Source organism: Bombina bombina, chromosome 7 (assembly GCF_027579735.1).
Source record: "Bombina bombina isolate aBomBom1 chromosome 7, aBomBom1.pri, whole genome shotgun sequence".
Taxonomy (NCBI): Eukaryota; Metazoa; Chordata; class Amphibia; order Anura; family Bombinatoridae; genus Bombina; species Bombina bombina.
The window spans coordinates 580012844-580029285 of NC_069505.1; the positions used below are offsets into that span (position 1 = coordinate 580012844).

Sequence of the window (16442 nt, forward strand, 5' to 3'; positions counted from 1 at the left end):
TCATGTAATTTAGCTCAGAAAATTGAGTAAAGTTACTTGATTAGGCATTAAACATTTTATATGAAAATCTCAAGGTGTAAACTGTCCCTTTAAATCTTGTATTTATAAATGTGCTTTATGAAATAATATAATCAGCAAAATAATTTATTAACCCCCTTAATGACCACGCTATATCAGCATAGCCTATTTTATGTGCAAAGAAACAGCAGCCTATTAAGTATTTGCAGCCTACAACCTGCCCTGTTCTAGATATCTGAATTACACTTACGTCAAAGAAAAATACTGCATGTTTATTATGTACAAGCTATATACAAAAAACACTATTGTAAAATCATATTAAACATTAATTATGAGAACATTACATTGTTATATATGATTCTGATTATATGATAGTAGCTTTGTATACATTAATTATAGGAAGTGTCTATATGGCGAGAATGAAGAGACAGCTCTGTATAAGGATATATACAAATTGCCACGCTGCAGTCCCTAATAATGCTACATATCTGTACATAATGATCGTTATTATAAAGTATTTACAGACGCACATAAAGCATAATCTACTGTTATGGATAAAGGACCTGTAGGGCGACAAAGAGGAGCAAGACGTTGATAAAGGACACTTGAGACTAATGAACGGAAAATTTATAAAACGGATGAAGTTATGCAGCAGATAATCAGCGTCGCCGTTTAGCTGGGATGGGTGCGGCTTCCTTTTCTGCAGCGCTCAACAGATAGGCAGACGGATCAGCCTCTTGCCGCAGGATGCCGCTAAGGATAAACTCGGCTGTGGTCACCGGGACAGTAGCTGGGGCTACTTTGCATTTAGCAAGATCTTCTGCGCAGGAGACAATTACACACTTTTCCTGAAGGGGCAGATAAAAAAATGTCAGGTTTAGGGGTCCATTTCCGATTCCTGTGTATATGTTATAACATCTAATATTACTTACCTTGAATGAACGGGGCATTTTAGGCAGGTAAGTTGCCCCACTGCATTGAATAATTTCTTTCATTTGCTCCGGCTCTGGTTTGACATTAGGCGTAACATGAATTTCATAGCCCTTTGGACAAAGTGACATTAAAGGGACACAATTAAAACTGAATTGTGCACAAGCATTTTAGTGCTGGATAGAATTTCTTTCGCAATACACATGTATTAGGAAACTCAGCTTTTACTGTGCTTGGAGCATTTGAAGCATACATTCGTATGCCCTTTGATCAGGTGCAGTGTTTTAATGCGGGTGCAGTGTCAGTGGTGTGCCTTTTAAAGAAAGCGTGACAAAGAGAAGCTAGAAGCCGGTCTCTGCAAATGAAAGATGACATAGACACAGAGAAATGGGCGACTAGGCCAAGCGAGAGTATAACCCCTACAAGGTGACAGTAACAAGAGAAAAAACATAATTTATGTAAGAACTTACCTGATAAATTCATTTCTTTCATATTAGCAAGAGTCCATGAGCTAGTGACGTATGGGATATACATTCCTACCAGGAGGGGCAAAGTTTCCCAAACCTCAAAATGCCTATAAATACACCCCTCACCACACCCACAATTCAGTTTAACGAATAGCCAAGAAGTGGGGTGATAAAAAAGTGCGAAAGCATATAAAATAAGGAATTGGAATAATTGTGCTTTATACAAAAATCATAACCACCACAAAAAAAGGGCGGGCCTCATGGACTCTTGCTAATATGAAAGAAATGAATTTATCAGGTAAGTTCTTACATAAATTATGTTTTCTTTCATGAAATTAGCAAGAGTCCATGAGCTAGTGACGTATGGGATAATGATTACCCAAGATGTGGATCTTTCCACGCAAGAGTCACTAGAGAGGGAGGGATAAAATAAAGACAGCCAATTCCTGCTGAAAATAATCCACACCCAAAATAAAGTTTAATGAAAAACATAAGCAGAAGATTCAAACTGAAACCGCTGCCTGAAGTACTTTTCTACCAAAAACTGCTTCAGAAGAAGAAAATACATCAAAATGGTAGAATTTAGTAAAAGTATGCAAAGAGGACCAAGTTGCTGCTTTGCAAATCTGATCAATCGAAGCTTCATTCCTAAACGCCCAGGAAGTAGAAACTGACCTAGTAGAATGAGCTGTAATCCTTTGAGGCGGAGTTTTACCCGACTCAACATAGGCAAGATGAATTAAAGATTTCAACCAAGATGCCAAAGAAATGGCAGAAGCTTTCTGGCCTTTTCTAGAACCAGAAAAGATAACAAATAAATGAATGAAGCATTTTCAGCCCCCGCGAGCCTAACAGCCCACAGGGAAAAAAAGTCAAATTTTTAAGGTAAGAAAAAATGATTGAATCAAATGCATTATCCCAAATATGAAACTGACTGTCTGAAAATAAGGAATGTTGAACATTCTGAGTCAAGGCAAATAAATGTTTGAATACATATATTTAGAACTTTATAAACAAAGTGCCCAACCATAGCTTAGAGTGTCACAGAAAATAAGATTTACTTACCCCAGGACACTCATCTACATATAGCAGATAGCCAAACCAGTACTGAAACGAGAATCAGCAGAGGTAATGGTATATAAATAAGAGTATATCGTCGATCTGAAAAGGGAGGTAAGAGATGAATCTCTACGACCGATAACAGAGAACCTATGAAATAGACCCCGTAGAAGGAGATCACTGCATTCAAATAGGCAATACTCTCTTCACATCCCTCTGACATTCACTGCACGCTGAGAGGAAAACCGGGCTCCAACTTGCTGCGGAGCGCATATCAACGTAGAATCTAGAACAAACTTACTTCACCACCTCCATAGGAGGCAAAGTTTGTAAAACTGAATTGTGGGTGTGGTGAGGGGTGTATTTGTAGGCATTTTGAGGTTTGGGAAACTTTGCCCCTCCTGGTAGGAATGTATATCCCATACGTCACTAGCTCATGGACTCTTGCTAATTTCATGAAAGAAAACACCCTCCAGCTAAAGGGTGAGAATGACGGAACTCACCTCAAAAAGTGGCTTCTTCTTGGCTTTTTGAAGAGATTCTGACAAATTGAAGTTGAAGTTTTTCTCCTGCACTTTATCTTTCACCAGAAATCCATTGTGGGATAAAAAACAGCTGCTTTTCTTACACTGAAGGCAGAATAATGTGACACGTCAGTGCAGAAAGAGCAATAAAAATGTAAAATACTTTTGAAAACATTAACTTATTTTCTGCCACAGAGCTATGCGCTCAATAACCCAGATCCGTCACTTTTAAACTGTTGCTCCCTCACCTTGTAAATCCAGTCCAGTGTGATGATAGGGATACCTCTGGCAAGGGCGCAGAGAAATTTCACTGTGCGTATCACACGGTCGGTGACAAGGTGGGTGCAGTCAGAAACAGATTCTGCAACGTCCCCTCCTAGAGAGCGGATTATAACTTCGGCAGCTGAGTCCACCACACCTGTAAATAAAACCTAACAGGCAAAAAGTGTGAATTAAACATGTGAATTAAAAGGGAAATTAAAAAAAAATATTTCATGATTCAGATAGAGCATGCAATTTTAAACAACTTTCTAATTTACTTCTTTTATCAAGTTTTCTGTGTTCTCTTATCTTTTGTTGAAAAGCAGGGACGTATGCTTAGGAGCCGGCCCATATATCATGTAGTGAAATACCAGCACTCACTGTTCCTTTAAGCCAAATCGGGGTGCTCTCAGATATATGTAGAAAGAATGTCCACAGAGAGCACTCGCCGTGAAAAAAAGGGTGTTTAATATTAAGAGCTAACGTTTTCGGGGAACAACTCGGTCCTCAGACTCCTGTGAATAAACAAGTGTTGTTTATTCATAGGAGTCTGAGAACGGTGGTTGTTCCCCGAAAACGTTAGCTCTAACATTAAACACCCTTTTTTTCACGGCGAGTGCTCTGTGGACATTCTTTATATATATATATATGTTATCCAGTTGCACTATTTCCTGCCAGGTAGTGCTCCAGAAGCCTACCTAGGTATCTAACACATAATATCATGGAAACTAAGCAAATTTGATAATATAAGTAAATTGGAACCTTTTTTTTTTTATTAAATTCTCTGAATAAAAAAATAATATTTTTGGGCTTAGTATCCCTTTAAATAAAAAGAATGAAAAAAAAAAAGGATGGAGTGAATAACAAAAAGGAATTTAAAATGGGGCACAGTGGAAGTGAAATCAAAAAGAAGTAACATTAAGCCCCGCCTACTAGGAACATTGTGGACAAAAACAATAGAGATCATTACAGAACTGGAGAGTGATCCAACATGGACAGAGATAGGGAGGGAGGGAAGAGAGAAAATAAAGGCAACTAGAATGATAAGATTTCACCATAGAAGAGGTAAATATAGTACAGCTGAAAGCAGGACAGACCTTGGGAGTGGAAACGTTTTTAGAGTAGAGACTAGTAGCACTGACAGAGCGGTTTGTGCGTCTTGGGGTCGTTGTCTCAGAGGGGCTGTTCGAAGTGGCCCTTGACCTGGATCGAACACTGCTTGTGGGGGAGGGAGCTGGAGACAAAGACATCTAAAGAAGAAGAAATTAAATTGGTAAAACAGCCATATTGCTGGACATTAAAAAAAGGGTGCGCTAATTCAAATATGAAATGATCTTATTTGTGAGAGCAAGCACTTTTAAGCAACTTTCTAATTTACTCCTATTATCAATTTTTCTTCGTTCTCTCTATATCCTTATTTGAAGGGGGAACAGGAATGTATGCTTAGGAGCCAGCTCATTTTCGGTTCAGAATCATGGGTAGCACTTGCTGATTGATGTCTACATTTAGCTTAAAGGGTCAGTAAACCTAGAAAATAATGTTATATAATTCTGCACATAGTGCAGAACTATATAACATTATCTGAGCCAAACTTTATGCAACATAATATTGCCGGTGAAATTTGATTAAAAAAAGCGAGGGTTTTTAAGACCACCGCTCTTGCTCTACTGAGCGGGTCTGGTTTTCCCCCTGAGCACATCTGGGCAGCTGTCTAGTCACAGCCTGGCCCGATCGAGCCATTACACTCAATGTAGCTCGCTCCTGCTCTGTCTGAAAGCGGGAGCGAGCTACATTGGGTGTAATGGCGCGATCGGGCCGGGCTGTGACTAGACAGCTGCCCAGATGTGCTCAGGGGGAAAACCAGACCCGCTCAGTCAGTAGAGCAAGAGCGGCGGTCTGAAAAACCCTCTTTTTTTAATCAAATTTCACTGGCAAAATTATGTTGCATAAAGTTTGGCTAAGATAATGTTATATAGTTCTGCACTATGTGCAGAATTATATAACATTATTTTCTAGGTTTACTGCTTCTTTAAATTCCTGCTTTTCCAAATAAAGATACCAAGTGAGTGAAGAAAAATTGACGATTGGAGTAAATTAGAAAGTTTCTTAAAATTGCTGCTCTATCTGATTCATTAAAGGGACACTGAACCCAAATTTTTTCTTTCTTGATTCAGATAGAGTATGCAATTTTAAGCAACTTTCTAATTTACTCCTATTATCAATTTTTCTTCAATCACTTGCTATCTTTATTTGAAAAAGAAGGCATCTAAGCTTTTTTGGTTTAATACTCTGGACAGCACTTTTTTATTGGTGGATGAATTTATCCACCAATCAGCAAGAATAACCCAGGTTATTCACCAAAAATGGGCCAGCATCTAAACTTACATTCTTGCATTTCAAATAAAGAGAATGAAGAAAATTTGATAATAGGAGTAAATTAGAAAGTTGCTTAAAATGCATGCTCTATCTGAATCACGAAAGAAAAAATTTGGGTTCAGTGTCCCTTTAAAGTAAAAAACAGAATTTATGTTTACCTGATAAATTTCTTTCTCCTACGGTGTATCCGGTCCACGGCTTCATCCTTACTTGTGGGATATTCTCTTCCCCTACAGGAAGTGGCAAAGAGAGCACACAGCAGAGCTGTCCATATAGCTCCCCTCAGGCTCCGCCCCCTCAGTCATTCGACCGACGGTTAGGAGAAAAAGGAGAACCATAAGGTGCAGTGGTGACTGTAGTTTACAAAAAATAAATTTAAACCTGGCCAAAATGCCAGGGCGGGCCGTGGACCGGATACACCGTAGGAGAAAGAAATGTATCAGGTAAACATAAATTCTGTTTTCTCCTACATTGGTGTATCCGGTCCACGGCTTCATCCTTACTTGTGGGAACCAATACCAAAGCTTTAGGACACGAATGAAGGGAGGGAACAAGTCAGGTAACCTAAACGGAAGGCACCACTGCTTGCAAAACCTTTCTCCCAAAAATAGCCTCCGAAGAAGCAAAAGTAATGAATTTGTAAAATTTGGCAAACGTATGCAGTGAAGACCAAGTCGCTGCCTTAAAAATCTGTTCAACAGAAGCCTCATTCTTGGAAGCCCATGTGGAAGCCACAGCTCTAGTAGAGTGAGCTGTAATTCGTTCAGGAGGCTGCCTTCCAGCAGTCTCATAAGCCAACCGGATGATGCTTTTCAGCCAGAAAGACAGAGAGGTCGCAGTCGCCTTTTGACTTCTCCTCTTGCCAGAATAGACGACAAACAAGGACGATGTTTGTCTGAAGTCTTTAGTTGCTTTTAGATAAAACTTTAAAGCACGAACCCCATCAAGATGGTGTAACAGACGTTCCTTGTTAGAAACTGGATTAGTACACAGAGAAGGAACAACTATTTCCTGGTTGATATTCTTATTGGAAACCACTTTTGGAAGAAAACCAGGTTTGGTACGTAAAACAACCTTATCTGTATGAAACACCAGATAGGGTGAATTACACTGCAAAGGAGACAATTCAGAAACTCTTCTAGCAGAAGAAATAGCTACAAAAAAACAAAACTTTCCAAGATAGTAACTTAATATCTATGGAATGTAGAGGTTCAAACGGAACCCCTTGAAGAACTGAAAGAACTAAATTTAGACTCCATGGAGGAGCCACAGGTCTGTAGACAGGCTTGATTCTGACTAAAGCCTGTACAAACCCTGAATATCTGGCATGGCTGCCAGACGCTTGTGTAACCAAACAGACAGAGCAGATATCTGTCCCTTAAAAGAACTAGCTGACAGACCTTTCTCCAATCCTTCTTGGAGAAAAGATAGTATCCTTGGAATCCTAATCTTACTCCATGAGTAACCGCCATATCTTATGGTACATTTTCCTGGTGACAGGCTTTCTAGCCTGGATCAGAGTATCTATAACTGATTCCGAAACCCCACGTTTAGCTAGAATCAAGCGTTCAATCTCCAAGCAGTCAGTTGCAGAGAAACTAGGTTTGGATGTTCGAATCGACCTTGAATTAGAAGGTCCTGCCTCAAAGGCAGCTTCCATGGTGGAACCGATGACATATTCACCAGGTCTGCATACCAAGTCCTGCATGGCCACGCAGGAGCTATTAGAATTACCGAAGCCTTCTCCTGCTTGATCCTGGCTACTAGCCAGAGAAGGGGAAACGGTGGAAAGACATAAGCTAGATTGAACGACCAAGGCGCTACTAAGGTATCTACCAATGTCGCCTTGGGATCCCTGGACCTGGACCTGTAACGTGTAACTTTGAAGTTCTGACGTGACGCCATCAGATCCAGATCTGTAATGCCCCATAGCTGGGTCAGCTGAGCAAAAAAACCTCCGGTTGGAGTTCCCACTCCCCCGGATGGAAAGTCTGAAGACTCAGATAATCCGCTTCCCAGTTGTCCACTCCTGGGATGTGAATTGCTGATAGATGGCAGGAGTGATCCTCTGCCCATTTGATGATCTTGGATACCTCCCTCATCGCTAGGGAACTCTTTGTTCCCCCCTGATGATTGATGTACGCAACAGTCGTCAAGTTGTCCAACTGAAAACTGATGAATTTGGCCTCCGCTAGTTGAGTCCATGCCTGGAGCGCATTGAATATCGCTCTCAATTCCAAAATGTTTATCGGGAGAAGAAATTCTTCCCGAGACCATAGACCCTGAACCTTCAGGGACTTCCAGACCGCGCCCCAGCCTAAGAGGCTGGCGTCGGTAGTGACAATGATCCACTTCGGTCTTCGGAAACTCATTCTCTGAGACAGGTGATCCTGAGACAACCACCAGAGGAGTGAGTCTCTGGTTTGCTGGTCCATCTGAATCTGGGGAGAAAAATCTGCATAATCCCCATTTCATTGTTTGAGCATGCACAGTTGCAATGGTCTTAAATGAATTTGAGCAAAAGGAACCACGTCCAAAGATTTTCATTTCTACCGAGTCTATTATTGTTCCCAGGAAGGGAACCCTTGTGAACGGGGACAGAGAACTTTTTTCTATGTTCACCTTCCACCCGTGAGACCTTAGAAAGGCTAGAACAATGTCCGTATGAGCCCTTGCTTTGTGAAAAGACGACGCCTGTATTAAATGTCATCTAGTTAAGGTGCTACTGCAATGCCCCTTGGCCTTAGCACCGCTAGAAGGGACCCTAGCACCTTTGTGAAAATTCTCGGAGCAGTGGCCAATCCGAAGGGAAGAGCCACGAACTGGTAATCCGAATGGTTTCCATTTGGAATGATGGAACTCTGAGTAATTGGTCTAGGATCTTTAAATCCAGAATTGGCCTGAAAGTTCCTTCCTTTTCGGGAACTACAAACAGGTTTGAGTAAAATCCCAGTCCTTGTTCTGCTGTTGGAACTGGGTTTATCACTCCCATTTTTAAAAGGGTACTGTCAGCCGTATTTGGTCAGTTCAGGATTTAACCCAATTGCTAGCGTGGATATTAAAACACACGCTAGCACACTGAGAAATATCCAGGACGTGACCCACTCAGGAAACAAAATAAGCAGGGTATCAGAACTTCCCAAAAGAATAATAATTCAAAATATCTTCTTGAGGATAGAATTATTTTACAGGAGATAGCGTTCCTTTCTCAGGAAAATAGAAACAAACAAAGCTTATGTCCCTTTAAGCAGGTTGATAGTGGATAAATGAATATGCTTCTTTCTTGCAGGTTTGCAACAAACTAAGAATGTCCCTTTAAGCAGGTTTATAGCAAACAAAAATAATAATGTCCTTTTAGCAGAAATAAAGCAAACAAAAAATAAAGTCCCTTTAAGCAGGTGTCCGCAAACAAATGTTAATGTCCTTTTAAGCAGGATTGTCAGCAAAGAAATGATAATGTCCTTATTGGCAGGATTAAAGCAAACAAAGATAATGTCCCTTTAAGCAGGTGTCAGCAAACAAATGATAATGTCCTTTTAAGCAGGATTGACAGCAAAGAAATGATAATGTCCTTATTAGCAGGGTTAAAGCAAACAAAGATAATGTCCCTTTAAGCAGGTGTCAGCAAACAAATGATAATGTCCTTATTGGCAGGATTAAAGCAAACAAAGATAATGTCCTTTTAAGCAGGTGTCAGCAAACAAAGATAATGTCCTTTTAAGCAGGTGTCAGCAAACAAATGATAATGTCCTTTTAAGCAAGATTGTAAGCAAACAAATGATAAGGTCCTTATTAGCAGGATTAAAGCAAACAAAGATTATGTCCCTTTAAGCAGGTGTCAGCAAACAAATGATAATGTCCTTTTAGGCAGGTTAGCAGGCAATCAAGATTTGGAAGCAAGAGGCATTGGCAAAACAAAGTTGAGGAGGATAGGGTCAGGTTTCAAAATTGTACTCACTCAGACAGGGACCGGCAGAAGAGAGAGAGAGAAAACAAACGGGCACCGAGTAAATCTCCCGCCGAGATTTTAAAGGCAGAGAGAGGCCGCCACGTCATAGGGGTTGTCAGAGAATGCGTCACGTTGCCTAGCAACGTGACGTAGAACCCCAGAAGAGATCCGGGAGCCGCGGCGACACGGCGATGAACGGTAATTCATGACATCACCCCCCCCTCAAGGACCCCTCCGGGGGACAGGACCAGGCCTAGTAGGGTGGAACTTGTGAAAGGCCTTAATTAAGGCAGGGGCATGCACCTGCCGGGCAGGTTCCCAAGATCGTTCAGTAACAGGATAACCTTTCCAATGAACGAGATAATACAGTTTCTTCCCACGAAGTTCGGAATCCAGGATGTGACTGACCTCAAATTCAGGTAGGCCTTGAACCAAAAGAGGTGGAGGTTTGAGCAGAGGTTTAGAATACCTATTAGATAATACAGGTTTCAAAAGAGATACGTGAAATACCGGATGGGCTTTGAGGGTCTTGGGCAGAGCAATTCGGTAAGCAGTAGGACATACTTGACCCAGTATTCGGAAAGGACCCACATATCGTGGCCCCAATTTGGTGGAAGGCTGTTTGAGGCGAAGATGACGTGAAGAAACCCAAACCTTATCGCCAGGCCGATATTTGGGAGCCCTCCGTCGCCGAAGATCAGAATAGAACTTATAACGTTCAGAAGCCTTGGAAAGAAGAAGGTGTATTTTCTTCCAATGACGAGTTAACCTCCTGGCGGATAGATCAGAAGCAGGATTTTCAGTGGAAGAGGTGTGTAGAGGAAACGTTCTGGGTTGAAATCCATAGGCTGCATGAAAAGGAGAGGTCCGAAGAGAGGAGTTGTAACGTGTGTTATGAGCCAATTCTGCTAGTGGAAGGTAACCAGTCCAATTAGAATGATGATGATCCACATAATGCCTCAAATAAGTTTCAAGGCACTGGTTAACCCTTTCGGATTGGCCATTAGACTCCGGATGATGTGACGTAGACAAAGAGATAGTTGTTCCAAAGTGTTTGCAGAGTGATCTCCAAAACCGAGAAACAAACTGTACTCCTCTATCCGAAACAATGTTCAGAGGGAAGCCATGTAATCTCACAATGTGTAAGAGAAAAAGTTCGGAAAGTCTTTTGGCAGATGGTAAACCAGGTAAAGGAATGAAGTGAGCTGTCTTAGTGAACCTGTCAACAACCACCCAGATAGTGTTGTTTCCAGCTGAAAGAGGAAGATCGGTAATAAAATCCATGGATAAATGGGTCCAAGGCTGATGAGGAATGGGTAACGGTTGAAGCAAACCGGAGGGAAGTTGACGAGGAGTCTTATTGCTGGCACACTGTGTACATACTGAGACATAATCTGTAACATCTTGAGACAGAGTAGGCCACCAGACATGTTGCTTGAGCTTTCGAGCGGTGTTACTGATGCCAGGATGTCCAAGGAGAGGACTGTCATGAGCCCAATATAGAATCTTGGAACGAAGACGTTTAGGAACAAAGAGTAGGCCATCAGGAGGTTTGCAAGACAAAGGAAGATCCTTTTGAGCAGATTGTAAGTCATGTAACCACGAGGTTGATAACTGGGCTAAGACTTTATGAGGTTGAAGTATGGTACCAGTTTCAGGAGTTGAAGTGTCTTGAAATTGTCTGGAAAGGGCGTCAGCCTTGATGTTCTTAGAACCGGGAATATAAGACAGATTGTAATGAAAACGTGAGAAGAACAGAGACCAACGTGCTTGTCTGGAGTTCAGTCGTTTGGCCGTTTGAAGATAGAGAAGGTTTTTATGATCTGTGAGTATAGTAAACGGCAAAGAAGTGCCTTCCAACCAATGCCTCCATTCATCCAGTGCCATTTTAATAGCAAGTAACTCCTTATAACCTACATCATAATTTAATTCAGAAGGAGAAAATTTCTTGGAGAAGAATCCCACAGGGTGGATCTTTCCTGTGTCAGGTATACGTTGGGAAAGAACAGCCCCAGCAGCAACTGATGAAGCATCCACTTCAAGAATAAATTGAAAATCCGGATTTGGGTGACGCAGGATAGGTGCAGAAGAGAAAGCTTTTTTGAGAGAATCAAAAGCTTCAACAGCTTCAGGAGGCCAATCCTTACAGTTTTGTCCTTTCCTAGTGAGAGACGAAAGAGGTGACGTTATAGTAGCAAAACCTTTGATGAATTTCCTGTAATAACTGGCAAATCCCAGGAAACGTTGCAGAGCTTTAAGAGAATCAGGTTTAGGCCACTCCAAAATGGCAGAGAGTTTAGTTGGATCCATTTCAAATCCTGATTCAGAGATTACATATCCCAAAAAGGGAATGGACCTTTGATGAAAAGAACATTTCTCCAGTTTGGCAAATAGATGGTTATCTCTTAAACGTTGAAGTACTTTCCTGACGTGATGTATATGATCTTGGTAGTTCTGAGAAAAAATTAATATATCGTCAAGGTAAATGATAACAAAAATATTCAAGAAATCCCGAAAAATCTCATTCACGAAGTGTTGAAAAACAGCAGGGGCATTACACAGCCCAAACGGCATGACAAGATACTCATAATGCCCAAATCGAGTGTTAAAGGCTGTCTTCCACTCATCACCCTTGCGCATACGGATAAGATTGTATGCTCCACGGAGATCGAGCTTGGTAAAAATGGTGGAACCTTGAAGATATGAATAATTCAGGTATTAGGGGTAAAGGATAACTGTTCTTGATGGTGATTTGATTTAACCCTCTGTAATCGATACAAGGTCGCAGTCCGCCATCCTTCTTTCCCACAAAGAAGAACCCAGCCCCTACAGGAGAAGAGGAGGGTCAAATGAATCCTCTGGCCAAATTATCTTTGATATATTCTTCCAAGGCTACATTTTCAGGCCTAGAAAGTGGGTAAGTTTTGCCTCGAGGATAAGGAGCTCCAGGGAGAAGATCAATAGGGCAATCAAATGAACGGTGAGGAGGAAGACGTTCTGCTTCTTTTTTAGAAAAGACATCGACAAAATCTTGATACTGCGTAGGTAGAGGACCAGAAGTATCGGTAGTAAGAGCAATAGTGAGTGGTATTTTAGTAAGTGGTTGAAGACAGTTAGTATGGCAAGATAATCCCCAGGAGGTGAGTTCACCATGGGTCCAAGAAAAGGTAGGATTATGTAACTGAAGCCACGGAAGACCCAGGATTATGGGAAATTGAGGAGTAGTAATCACATCAAAACATATCCTCTCACAATGAAGTACTCCGACAGAAAAAAGTATGGGTATAGTAGTAAACTGGATGAGTCCGGAACCCAAAGGATCTCCACTAACAGTAGAGACGGAAACTGAAAACTTCTTTCTTAGTAAGGGAATAGTGTGAGTGGACACAAAAGTGGAGTCAATGAACACTCCTCCAGCACCAGAATCAATAAGAGCTTGGGTATGAATCTTGTTTTCACCCAATTGAAGGGTTACAGGAACAAAGAGTTTATTAAAGAGGGAATGAACATGTTTTTGGCTTAACTTAGTTCCCTGGACAGAAGTTAAGCCCTGGCTTTTACTGGCCTGGTAGGACAATCCCTTAATAAATGCCCTTTAAGGCCACAGTATAGACACAGGCCAAGAGAACGTCTTCTCAAACGCTCAGTTTCGGTTAATTTTATGGTTCCTACTTCCATAGGTTCAGCTTGATCAGGAGAAGGAGAGGCAGTTGTTACCGGGTTAGAAAAACGAGGAGCCAGACGAAAAGGAGTTCGAGTTGAGGACCTCTGATTTCTTTCTCTTTCTTGTTGGCGTTCACGGTATCTAGAATCAAGACTGATGCAAAGATTTATTAAGGCTTCTAGGGAGTCTGGAAGTTCCCGATACACCAATTCATCTTTGAGACGTTCTGACAGTCCTTTGCGAAAAGCTGCTCTAAGAGCTCCCTGATTCCAATTAGTTTCAGATGCAAGAGTGCGGAACTCAATGGCATATTGAGACACTGATTGACCACCCTGACGTAGGTCTAATAGAGAAGCTTCAGCAGCGGAAGTCCTTCCAGGTTTGTCAAACACGTTAGAAAAAACAGAAAGAAAAGCATCCACATCCTGAAGTATAAGATCATCTTTTTCTAACAGAGGTGATACCCAGGCCAAAGCTCTTCCTTTCATTAAGGAAATAAGGAATGTAATCCGAGATGAGGGAGTAGCAAAAAGGGTAGGACTGTTACGAAAGTGAAGTCGACATTGATTCAAAAAACCCCTACAATCTTCAGGATTCCCATCATATTTATCTGGAAGAGGAATCCTAGGACTCAAATGTCCTTGTGATTGGTTGTTGGGAATAGGAGGAGAGGATGCCTCAATGTTAGGATTGGGAGGGATAGGAGCAACCAAACTCTGTAATAATGTAGTGATTTGATCCAGCTTAGTATCCAAGGATTGCAAGTGGGTAGCATGAGATCCCAGTAACTGTCCCTGGTGAGTCACGGCCATGGATAATTCAGTGGGGTCCATTTAGGGCCCGTTTGTAATGTCAGCCGTATTTGGTCAGTTCAGGATTTAACCCAATTGCTAGCGTGGATATTAAAACACACGCTAGCACACTGAGAAATATCCAGGACGTGACCCACTCAGGAAACAAAATAAGCAGGGTATCAGAACTTCCCAAAAGAATAATAATTCAAAATATCTTCTTGAGGATAGAATTATTTTACAGGAGATAGCGTTCCTTTCTCAGGAAAATAGAAACAAACAAAGCTTATGTCCCTTTAAGCAGGTTGATAGTGGATAAATGAATATGCTTCTTTCTTGCAGGTTTGCAACAAACTAAGAATGTCCCTTTAAGCAGGTTTATAGCAAACAAAAATAATAATGTCCTTTTAGCAGAAATAAAGCAAACAAAAAATAAAGTCCCTTTAAGCAGGTGTCCGCAAACAAATGTTAATGTCCTTTTAAGCAGGATTGTCAGCAAAGAAATGATAATGTCCTTATTGGCAGGATTAAAGCAAACAAAGATAATGTCCCTTTAAGCAGGTGTCAGCAAACAAATGATAATGTCCTTTTAAGCAGGATTGACAGCAAAGAAATGATAATGTCCTTATTAGCAGGGTTAAAGCAAACAAAGATAATGTCCCTTTAAGCAGGTGTCAGCAAACAAATGATAATGTCCTTATTGGCAGGATTAAAGCAAACAAAGATAATGTCCTTTTAAGCAGGTGTCAGCAAACAAAGATAATGTCCTTTTAAGCAGGTGTCAGCAAACAAATGATAATGTCCTTTTAAGCAAGATTGTAAGCAAACAAATGATAAGGTCCTTATTAGCAGGATTAAAGCAAACAAAGATTATGTCCCTTTAAGCAGGTGTCAGCAAACAAATGATAATGTCCTTTTAGGCAGGTTAGCAGGCAATCAAGATTTGGAAGCAAGAGGCATTGGCAAAACAAAGTTGAGGAGGATAGGGTCAGGTTTCAAAATTGTACTCACTCAGACAGGGACCGGCAGAAGAGAGAGAGAGAAAACAAACGGGCACCGAGTAAATCTCCCGCCGAGATTTTAAAGGCAGAGAGAGGCCGCCACGTCATAGGGGTTGTCAGAGAATGCGTCACGTTGCCTAGCAACGTGACGTAGAACCCCAGAAGAGATCCGGGAGCCGCGGCGACACGGCGATGAACGGTAATTCATGACAGGTACTCTATGCAATGTAAGAATGCCTGTCTCTCTATCTGGTCTAAAGATAAGCGAGACAAGTGGAACCTACCGCTTGGAGGAAGGTCCTTGAATTCTAGAAGATACCCCTGAGAGACAATTTCTAGTGCCCAGGGGTCCGGAACATCTCTTGCCCAGGCCTGAGCAAAGAGAGAAAATCTGCCCCCTACTAGATCCGGTCCCGGATCGGGGGCTACCCCTTCATGCTGTCTTGGTAGCAGCAGCAGGTCTTTTGGCCTGTTTACCCTTGTTCCAGCCTTGCAATGGTTTCCATGCTGGTTTGGACTGGGGTGCGTTACCCTCTTGCCTAGTGGCTGTAGAGGTAGAAGCCGGTCCGTTCCTGAAATTGCGAAAGGAACGAAAATTAGACTTATTTTTAACTTTGAAAGGTCTATCCTGTGGAAGTGATATCTGAAATAATTTCTTTCAACTCTGGCCCGAATAGGGTCTTACCTTGAAAGGAATATTAAACAATTTTGTTTTGGACGACACATCCGCCGACCACGATTTTAGTCAAAGCGCTCTACGCGCCACTATTGCGAAACCAGAAGTTTTCGCCGCTAATTTAGCCAACTGAAAAGCGGCATCTGTAATGAAAGAATTAGCCAACTTCAGGGCATTAATTCTATCCATGACTTCATCCTAAGAAGTCTCCTTCTGGAGCGAGTTTTCTAATTCCTCAAACCAAAAAGCAGCTGCAGTGGTTACAGGAATAATGCAAGAAATTGGTTGAAGAAGAAAACCTCATTGAACAAAAATGTTCTTAAATAAACCTTCTAATTTTTTATCCATAGGATCTTTGAAAGCGTCACTGTCTTCTATTGGTATAGTTGTGCGCTTAGCTAGCTTTGAAACTGCCTCCTCTACCTTAGGGACCGTCTGCCACGCGTCCCTTCTGGGGTCAACAATGGGGAACATTTTCTTAAATATAGGAGGGGGAACAAAAGGTACACCTGGTTTCTCCCACTCCTTATTCACTATATCCGCCACCCTCTTAGGTATCGGAAACGCATCAGTGTGTACTGGGACCTCTAAGAATTTATCCATTTTACACAATTTTTCTGGGACCACCAAAGGGTCACAATCATCAAGAGTAGCCAGGACCTCCTTAAGTAGAGCGCGGAGGTGTTCTAGCTTAAATTTAAATGCTATGGTATCAGGCTCTGCCTG

General features: G+C 41.5%; 1 protein-coding gene across 2 annotated transcripts in view; it reads right to left on the minus strand.

The window, feature by feature from the left end:
* Nucleotides 1–269: 269 nt before the first annotated feature.
* Nucleotides 270–16442, minus strand: part of MDC1 (mediator of DNA damage checkpoint 1) — a 110056-nt gene continuing 93883 nt past the window's right edge. For both annotated transcript variants that reach the window (XM_053722034.1, XM_053722033.1), the window contains exons 11-15: nt 4357–4509; nt 3247–3429; nt 2978–3103; nt 951–1061; nt 270–866 (exon numbers count right to left, since the gene is read on the minus strand). In XM_053722034.1, the coding sequence (XP_053578009.1) occupies nt 678–866; nt 951–1061; nt 2978–3103; nt 3247–3429; nt 4357–4509 (762 nt within the window). In that variant the 3' untranslated portion in view covers nt 270–677. The remainder of the gene's footprint in view (nt 867–950; nt 1062–2977; nt 3104–3246; nt 3430–4356; nt 4510–16442) is intronic.